Source organism: Cyprinodon tularosa, unplaced genomic scaffold (genome assembly GCF_016077235.1).
Source record: "Cyprinodon tularosa strain WSP-4 unplaced genomic scaffold, ASM1607723v1 ctg42, whole genome shotgun sequence".
Taxonomy (NCBI): Eukaryota; Metazoa; Chordata; class Actinopteri; order Cyprinodontiformes; family Cyprinodontidae; genus Cyprinodon; species Cyprinodon tularosa.
The window spans coordinates 2,892,169-2,902,436 of NW_024039141.1; the positions used below are offsets into that span (position 1 = coordinate 2,892,169).

Sequence of the window (10,268 nt, forward strand, 5' to 3'; positions counted from 1 at the left end):
AAATAAGTAAAAGTTTCTTAAATTAAGTGTATTTACCCTTAATTTCAGTCAGTAAATAAGATGATCTGCCAATGGAATTAGTATGTTTACTCTTAAAATAAGATAATTGGAAAATATGCACTTGAAATAAGAGACTGCAATTATTTTTCTTATTTTAAATGTAAATTGTCTTGTTCCATTGGCAAAATGCCTCACTTACCTCCTCAATTCAAGAAAAAAATTCACTTATTTTAAGAAAAAATAACTTATTAAGATTTCAATTTTTTGCACTGTTATAAATATCTTTTCAACCATGTCACTTTTTTTGCTGCTCTATCACATGAAATCCTGATCGTATAAATAAAGGGATTTGGTTGTAGTTTGAACAAGCTTAAGAGGTTTGAAGATTTTTGAAGACACTATAATCCACACAAGGGAAGCTGTTGAGGCTCAGTGTGAAACTGTGAGTCGACCCCTGGTTTAAACAGAGGGGACGCATAACAAGCGCCGCCCTGTAGTCCTGGACGGACTCCATGCTCTGTTTGCTTTAGAGCCTGTGTCAGTGTTTTCCTCTGGCTCTGCTCACAGCAATGTTCTGGATGTGCTTCCACAGCAGAGAGGGGTCCGACTCGTTGTGTCTTATCAGGGACTCCAGCCCCTCAGCCTGATCGAGGCTCTGCCAGTAATCCTGAGGCCATATTTGCAACCATCTGCAGACAGATAGGCAAACAGATTAGACACTTTTCAAAAGGCTACTTTAATTAGACAATAAAACGAAGAGATTTTTCTCCCCTCAGGACATTCCTATTTACATTAGGGTTGAGAGAGAAGGTGGTGTTCACACCTGGCAGGATGAATAAATTGGCTCCTACTCACCCGTCGTCTGGAGGCAAGTCTTTGATGTCTCCGTACCCCGGGCTGGGCAGTGGGCAGCCCATGTGGGAGTTACTGGCCATTTTAGGCTGAGGTGCTTGGTTCCTCTTCTGAGCTTTCCTGTAGGCTCTTTCTGCAGCCAATCGGGCATTCTCCTGCTCACAAACATAACATTCAAATCCATTTAGGTAGTTAGGCTTGCTCATGTCGTTAACTCCCCATTCACGCGTCTCCAAGCCCTCCAGCAGGCGAGCATTGGTAATCCTTCTGGGGTCCTTGAACTCTAAATATCTAACATATTCATCATCGTTCTCATCCAGATGCTTGAGAAAGTCTGCGAGGGCTTTGGGTGAGGGAAAGTTATCTATAATTATGACTGAGTGGTCGTTGGGCATCCAGTCAGCCACCACCGGGGAGCCTCGATAGACAGGAACGCAGCCCTGATGGAGGGGCCGCCAGAGCTTCTCTGTCATGTAATCTGGACACACGCCATTCTCCAGTGCCAGGTGGAACTTGTAGCGAGCCACGAAGTTCATGAATCCCGGCTCCTCGCCGGTAGCAGTGGCTGTGTCCTCCAGGTGTTCTGGGAGGGGTCTGTTGTTCAGGCATTTCCCATAAGAATCCACCTAATAACCAAGAGAATGACAATTTTATTTTATCATTTTAACGCCTTCTTCTTTTCCACACTCAAATTGAGTTGTTTGTATCTCTTATTTTAACTATTTATGCCAGTAATCTGTAAAGTTCTCAGCGATGGATCAATGGATGGGTTTTAGAGAATGGAGACAAAGTTCAAAAACTAATATTTTTCAACTCTAGTCTGTCTTTTTATTTGTTCAGACCGATCTACAGCCGGATAAACACATAATTCTAGAAATTTCCAGTCTGCAGAGGAACTCTGCATCTAAAGCTGATTAAGGCTAGGCGATATGGCTTTAAAAATCGCATCATATTTTGTGATGATCCTGATAACGATAAAAACACTCTTCATTAATTCTTTGAAGTTGTTCTTTGGTAATTATACAGCATAGCTGTTGGGGGGGTCCTAATACCACTGTTGGAGTTATTATGATTTTTGTTGTTTTTATCATTTTATTCATTTATATGTTTTATATTGCTTTTAATCATTTATATGTTCTATATGTTACTCTCATCATTATAAATAGTGTATGAAGGCCATAAGAAGGTCAAATATTTTGCAAGAATGCTTTCCTGTTTTTCATTTGAGAAGCAGAGAAGTGAAAAGTCATAATCCTGACTCCTTGTGTAAAGCTTAGACTAAAACCAGGCAAGTTCCCTATCTTAAAAGTTCATGCTATGTCTAAGAGACTGCGTAATTGAAACTTACGCCTGCTGTTGTAATGTGTTGACTGCTCAATAAAAAGCCTGGCAAGTGTTGAGCCAAGCGGAGATGCAGAGATTGATTTTTCAACTCTGGACTCCCCTTTGCAAAGCATTTCAGGAAAAATCTTACTCTGTCTTTGTTTCATTTTTTATAGGTTAAAGTTGGGGAAACTTAACCACCCTTACAACCACTTTTTCCATTTCCGATACGATGTTAGCACGAATCATTCAGGCTACTATTGCTGATTTTTGACTGTAGGATGTTAGTTAAGCCTGATCATGTGGTATTTCTATAGCAGTGAACAATAGTCAACAACAAGAGGTACAAATGATCAATGTTACATTTAACAATGAGTTATAAAAACTTCAAACCAAAGAGTCTCTATCAGCTTAAAAAAAAAAAAATCGGAAATTTAGATGCAGGCTAATTTAATCCGATACGAGAGTTTGAGTAAAAATCCGGCCGATACCCTCTTATAATATCGGATCAAGACATCCCTAACTGAGACTGCCCATCGCAGAAATCTTAGCCTCCCAATAGCTAATGCTACTCATAAAAAATACACAAATATAAAACAGGCTTCTTCAGAACACCAGTTACATAAAGTAGTGGGATTTATATCACTAAACATCCAATAGGAACCACATTTACTCATGAATTTGCCAATACCCCAATGGAATAAAATTATAAAAGCACAAATATATTAAAACTAAAATTCACAATCAACCCATTTTATGAGCCTTTTATCATAATTATTTCTATTTTATTGTTTTGATGATAATTCAAAATTGCCATCATGTTTAGAAATGTATCAAGATAACGACTAACGATACGATTATTCATGTCAGAAGAGGATGAGTAAAAATCACAAGATTTTTTTGGTACTTGACCTTTAAACATTCTATACGATGCTTTATCATACATATACCTGGGATTCTGGTAAATTTCCACACAAGTTAATGAAACCTTTGACTGAAAAGCCTGAGCTGACCTTTAAATTACTCACAGATTTATTCTGAAAATCTTTTCTGTTCCTGGATGGAAAATTCAATAAGGACCAATGGGACTGTTCTGGAAAACCCATTTCTGGTAAACTACATGTTGTCCAATAACACTGTCAGTAGTGAACAATAAGTCAATGCAAAACATCAAGTCTGGTAGCCTCTCATACCAATTTAACTAAACAGTTCTTATTGATTATATGAATATAAAGCAGAAAGAAAGGCACCCTTTAATGACTCTACCTGGATGTACTTCATGAGTTCTTGGACGTAGCGGTCTCTGTCCGATGGCACGTCGCAGTGAGACTGCATATAAAGCACAGGAGCCAAGCCCTCCCTCCTTAGGCGGTTTTTCTCCTCCAGAGACACAGCGACAGGCTCCAGTAGATATTCAAGGGAGGGCAGCCACTGCAGAGTCAGGGGGTAGTCTGACTCCCTGCGAAATGTGGCCGTGTAATTAAACAGCCGGATCCCGGGTCCGTGAGAAAGGATGTAGTTGTTCATCGGTGACTCCTCGTGGAAAAGCGCCCAGGTCTGGTGGCGCAGGCGGGGGAGTGGAGCCTCATACGCCCTGAAGTCTGTCCCATAAAAGATGATGGATGCTGTCCTCTTGTAAAGCTGGACCTTTTCAGAATCCAAGAGAACAGTGCGCCTTTTTAATGTTTGCACTTTAACAGTAACCTTTGGCTTTTGATATTTTCAGCACAATAAGACCACAAACTGAATTGAATCTTACTTAGATTTTAGAACACAGAGCCACACTAATAAATGCACATTTCTCAAGTGAAATTACAATTCTTTATCATTTTGAATTATTTGCACCAATACAAGTCTAAAATGTGTCATCTTATTCCATTTAGCTTCCCTGAAAGTCAGAATTTTGCAAAGCTTTCTAACTGCAATAACCTATTTGGATATCTCTCAACATTGCTTGCAGGTTTACAGACTAAATCCTTTGGTCTAAGCTGCTCATTTTTGAATTGATCTGTATGTCTAAGATATTTTTTTGTGATAAATTTTTTTTTATTGTTTTTCACATTTTATACATTAGAGGAGGAACATTTGCACCAACCACAGGTAGTCAAAATTTTGTACAGTGTAGACGGATTTGTGTCATCAGAAGTAGAACACCTTTCCTCCCCGCCCATGTTAACACTCCCCAGCCCTTACCCTCCTTTCCAACCTCCCCACCCATTGATGTCAAGGCATTAAAGAAATAGCAACAATAATAATAAAAAATTGATAGTAAGAAATGAGAATTAGAAAAAAAAAAAAAAAAAGCGGTGGAAATAAAGTAAATAATCTGTGTGTTTAAGATTTTTAATCCTGCATGAAGGTGAACTTTTACCCTTTTCTTCCAATATGGTACTGTATTTAGTATCTACTATGATCTGCTAAATAAAAACATCCCCCATGCATGATACTGCCACCACAATGTTTTACAGTAGGAATAGTAAATCGTATTTGCTTGTGGAAAAGAAAAAAAACAGTTAAAACTTGGTCTCATCTGACTAGAGATCAGTCTTCTTCATATTTGCAGTATTGTCAACATGAATTATGACAAATTCGTTAAGAAGAGCCAATGGCTACTTTAATAATATAATAGCTCTCTTCCAGCTGCTCCTCTGAAAATGTGTTAGTCATAGAATAAAATAGTTTGTGGACAGATTGTTCCACCTGATCCAAAGGAAAATAGGATTGTATGAAGTTATGACACTTAGATCGATCTTTTACTGCCTTTTCCTGATTACCAGTCACCTCCTTCTTGGATGCTCATCATATCCACAATGCCATGTCTCTGTAGATCTGCTGCTGTGATCATTTCATGCATTTTCAGATAACGGATTTATCGCCTCTCATTAAAAAAACAATGTAGGGCTGGAAATTATGTTTCATACCCTAACTGTGCTTTAAACTTGTTCAAAGCATAATCCTGACCCTGTCTGTTGTGTTCCTTGGCCTTCATGGCTGTTTGTTCACTAATGTTCTCCAAGATTAACCTCTCAGGAATATAAAAAAAAAATGAGTGTGATTAAATCCATCACAGGTTGACTCTATTTACTAAAAAGTTAATTTGCCTTTAAAGTTGTAATCAACATTCTAGAGGTCCATCAATCATGAAATTTTATTCTTCATCTCTAAAACAAATAAAATGCATTAAGGTTTGGGTTGCTATGTGTCTATATGTGATAAAGAGCAGTAATACTGATGCAAACACACCACTTTTCTTGTATTTGAGTCAAACCCTTCAGGAAATCTTCCTGTTTGGCTGTGACTCCATCCTGGAGAGAAATATCAGCTGTGCTGCTGCCAATAACACCCTTGTTTATAGATGTTGGAGATCGGCCTGTTTTCAGTGTAGCCCTGTTTCTCTGACCGTGACTGAGTGGATGTGCTCTCTTCGTCCTCTGGCATGGGAGCTGGCTCTGAGCTCATCTGCCTGGCTGTGTGTTCCTGGACAGTGCCGCCTTTTACAGTTGCTATTTGTATCTCTGCTTCTGTCTCCTTGAACCCCAGTCGGCCTCTGCAGATGGCCGCTCACACTGAGCCTGGTTCTGCTGGAGGTTTCTTCCTGTTAAAAGGCAGATTTTCCTCTCCACTGTCGCTACAAGCATGCTTAGTGTGAGTGATTGCATTCAAATCAATGAGTCAATGCAATATACTGGTTTTCCTTAGATGGAAAACTTTGAATCAATTTGACTGTATGATCTGCTGAACAGTGAAGTGCCTTGAGATGACATGTGTTGTGAATTGGCGGAATAGAAATAAACTGAATGGAATTGAAATCTGGTACCTTGCGGTTGCTTGTCACCAGGCAGGAGGACGTGGCGCAGTCGATGCGTTCAGTGTCACCAGGGAAGTGTGGGAAAAGTCCCCCACTCCACCAGAGGATAATGGGCAATTCCTTGTTACTGCGGCGGTCACTGTTCCCTGGTCCTCTGTATGAGGCCACAGAGCCAAACTCCATGTCGGACAAAGCGCTCTGCGGCTGAAAGGCTCCTCGGTCCGCCACGTCCAGGACTTCGAGATGAAGCTGTTCTCCAGAGAGGGAGGCGAAGGAGACCCACACCCAGCAGAGGACAGCGAGCAGCCCCAGACCCACACAGGGCAGCAGCCTCCTCCTACCTGACATCTGTGATGCGGTTTACAAGAACAATCAGACTTCACTATCTCTATCTCTGAATTTATCAGAGCACACTGTGTTATAAACTCTGCTGAACAAAGTAAACAGCTACACACGCTAGTTTTTCAGCTACATCGAATCAATAATGCCATTATTATGACGTCACTATGAAACATACATAAAACATGTTAAATATTCAAAAGATACACATTTTTGTGTAAAATAATCTAAACTTACCTTCTGTAAACAGAGCTAACGGTTTCTTCTCCCACATCAGTAACAACAGACTCTTCTTCTACGGTAAAAATTTTCCTCTAACGTCATAACTGCAATCGAGCGCCACCTACAGTCAAGGAAGAGGCTTGCGGCAATAAAAAGCAGCAAAGGGTGAGTTTTTGAGGGATTTTTCTTTTCTTATTATGGATTATTTATTTGTTTCTTTCTTTTTGTAAAAATTTTCATCCAAGTCTGCTTTATTTTCTTCCAGACATGTTTTAGTTCTGGGAATTACACAAAAGAAATTATGAAAAAGACGATGCTTAAGTAATTCATATAAACAAATTCTACTAATCTTACATTGGACCTTTTTTTCAACAAATCCTATACAAAAATCCTAAACAGGAAAAAAAAAAAGAGAAGAAAGAAAAAAAAATCATATTAGCATTTGTTTAGGATTTATATAACAAAGTCTTCAACATAATGATCTTAATAATTAAACAGATAACATACATTTGAATTTTTAAAAACAGAATTAATCCCTATAACTGAACATCTTTTTGGAGGATTAATTGTGGATTAAATGTTTTTTAAAAACTTTTATAGAAATTAAGCTCCCTACAAGTTTCACGTCTTCCCTTGAATAACTTTTATACACATTTTGGAAGAGTATTTTTCAAAACTGTAAAGATTTGTTTGAGCAACATGGAAATCAGATAATCCTTAAAGCTCCAGGGCATTTACATTTTTAAATAAAGTGTTTGCAAGAGCACAACTATAATCTTTATTAATAATCCTTATTTTGATTTCTTTTGCATGATGAAATGGCAGCCTTATTAAATTCTTAGTGTCTTGCAATTAGCAGTTTAACCACTGTACATCCATATACATCGATATCCATACAATCAAGAGGTAGCAACCCTGATTCCCTGCCTTGGACCTCATTCCTCCATGGTTTTAATGAGCAACTGTCTTCCCCCCAGGCCAGAGACTCATCAGCCATCACAGCTTCTCCTCGGCTTCCTAAGCCTTGCCTTAAGGGTAAGGTGCACCGCGCTGGCTTTATAAGGTCTTCATGCTCAGCTGTTACAACCAGTTGATCAAGCCAAGGGTCTTGGACTTGTAGGGTCCACAATTAAACACACTTCCATGACAACAGGATGTTGAGGTTTACAGATATGTGTGTTTTGGTGCCTTTTTCATTTTCCTAATAAATCAAAGTGGAGTAAACACGGTAATCAAACCTGGTTGTTGCGTGTTCTTCCTTTATCTTCCAAATGATAACAGTTTGTGATGAACCCTCTTATAATCATAAAAAAGAAAGAGAAAATCAGAAAAAAAAATTGATTATTTAATTTGAACCATTGAGGGCTTGTATTTGTTTGGGTTTCATTTTGCTTGTATGATGGAACTATACAAGTAAACACTTGCTTAATTTTTAAAACTTTTAATATTTTCTCCTGCCACTTATAAGCTTTTCTCTTTTGTTTATATAATCCTGCTTAAGATCTTCTGGGCCTTATCCTTATTTTTTATTTTTTTTGGTAGGGCACTTTCTAAAAAGTATCCAGTCCATAACAGATGCAAACCAACATTAACACTTGCATAATTTTGCAGGGTTTTATACTTTGACAGGAAGTTATGCTTATAGTAAAACCCTGCATGTGAAGAAAAAAAAAACATGCAAACTCCACCCCTAATGCTCAGATTTAAACCACAACGTTTTTTTTTTTTCCATCAGGCAAAAACTGAACAGCAGATGCTCATCATCTCATTCCATACAAACCTATTAGGTACCTGCAGAAAATCAAATTGTTTTTCCTTTTGGTGAGATGTTTTATTTTTGGAGACAGACTTGTATCAACCTCATCTCAGTCTGAACAAACAGCATTTTGTGATGGGCCACATATATTTTCTTGCTACTTTTATCCATCAGATCATCAGTAAACTTTGCTTACTCTGTGTCATCAACAGTCATGTACAGTCATGTCATGAAAGAGCCTCCATTTGTTTTGCACGCAATGATATTTTCTTAGGAATGCAGCCTGTCAGGCTTCCTTCTCCTCCTGTGATTCTGGCATGCTTGACTAAAGTCCGCTTGACAGAAAAAAATGCTTTGAAACAGACATTGTGTCTTTGTTGCCTGCAAATCTAAGTACCTGGTTATGTTTATTCTGGTTATGCTTACTTTTACTGAGCAAGTATTAAGATGATTATAGTGCTTAGTGTTTTGAAAATTTTTCAAGTTGACAAGCTCAGCTTTAACACCAATGGTGGCAAAAAAATAAGTGTATAAGTGAAAGACAATAGGTTTGCCAGGATTAAATTAAAGATTGCTAGAGGAATGGAGGTAGGGCTCCAGGAAACACTTTGCAGGGTCTGAACAATTTGTATCTAAAAAGTAGGAGAAAAGTTAGGTCTATATCAGACAACCAACACATCCGACTTAAATTCAAAATAAGTGAACGTTATGAAAAAATTATTAGACATACTAACAATTAGGGAGGCCAGACACATAAAGGGAGCATTAACTTTTATAATATTTCTTCTGAAATGATTGTTTTCTATGAATTGATTCAAACCTGTTTGTTGTTGTTTTACTGCTGGTGGATTATGTGACGTTTTTATTGCATGTTATTCGTACCCCTTAATTCTCATCCTAAATATTTCATGACAAATATTCCTTAGATAGAAGACTTTAAATCATATCTGACTGTATGATCTGATTGAACTGTCTCTGTAGAGCATCTTAAGATGACATGTGTTATGAATTGCTGCTATATAAGTAAACTGAATTCAATTAATATTAAATAACATTGTGGACTTTTTGTTAACCTGAATATGACAAATAAGCCAATACAATACAACCATATAAATTATGTATTTTGTTTCCCACTCTTTGATTGCATGTGAATGATGCTAATTAATGATGCTTTAATCTGTGAGTGGTTGGTTAGTTTGTTTATTCACAAGCGTAGCTGGCGAGTTACCCGACCATGTCTCACTTTATTCAATCATATAGGCCATCTTTGTAACTACAGTCTTTCTTTATCTGTGATGTTGGCTTTTCCTTTACTAAATAGTCTATTCAAGTAAGTACACAGCTCTGTTTATAATCTGTCCTCATCGCTCAAGTTTTCAAAGTATATAGCCTAGGTCACAAAGATTGGCATATGGGACAGATGATCGCTCTGAACTCAAAGCACAAAGAACAGCTTCTGCTATACCCTTAACTGGAACAGGTCTGAGGTATAAGTGGGATCTAATTGAATTGTTAATAATTAAAACTGAATTTGTCTATATAATTGGATGGTATATAGTCTTACTTTAATATATATTACATAATTTAAATTCTATTTGTTTGGCTTGTGATAACAGTTGGTTTTATTTGGCATTATATAAATACACTGGCCGGAAAAACTGACTTTTCTGTTGTTTTTGCTCATAAACAGCAATAATATTCCACTACTCCCCACCCTGACAGAGGCCTTATGCTGAATTTCACATAGAACCCTTAACAACTTTGTGATTTATCTTAAAATTCTAATTGTGTAGGAATAGGTCTTTTAATTAATCTTTTATTTCAATATTTTTTTTAAAGAAATTCTAACAAAATAATATTTAAAAGGGATAGGAACAATTTCTGATTCTGATTGTCCCTATGATGATACTTGGTGCTGAGGTGGTATGCAAAGGTGGAAAGAGTGCAAAAAATAAAGAAGCAAACAAA

The 10,268-nt window shown here is 37.5% G+C and overlaps 1 protein-coding gene across 1 annotated transcript; it reads right to left on the reverse strand.

Moving 5' to 3' along the window:
- Nucleotides 1-142: 142 nt before the first annotated feature.
- fut11 (fucosyltransferase 11 (alpha (1,3) fucosyltransferase)) lies at nucleotides 143-6,635 on the reverse strand. Its single transcript, XM_038299197.1, has 5 exons — nucleotides 6,560-6,635; nucleotides 5,993-6,331; nucleotides 3,442-3,822; nucleotides 856-1,478; nucleotides 143-689 (listed from the first exon to the last, which is right to left on the reverse strand). Exons 2-5 carry the CDS (start codon nucleotides 6,329-6,331, stop codon nucleotides 539-541), a joined length of 1,494 nt encoding a protein of 497 aa, XP_038155125.1. The 5' UTR covers nucleotides 6,560-6,635; the 3' UTR covers nucleotides 143-538.
- Nucleotides 6,636-10,268: the final 3,633 nt, after the last annotated feature.

Coding starts and splice junctions, on each gene's coding strand:
- fut11 (XM_038299197.1), bottom strand. CDS start 6,331: ATGTCAGGTAGGAGGAGGCTGCTGCCCTGTGTGGGTCTGGGGCTGCTC. Junction 1,479..3,441: donor AACTCATGAAGTACATCCAG/GTAGAGTCATTA, acceptor CTTGGTTATTAG/GTGGATTCTTATGGGAAATG. Junction 690..855: donor GACTTGCCTCCAGACGACGG/GTGAGTAGGAGC, acceptor ATCTGTCTGCAG/ATGGTTGCAAATATGGCCTC.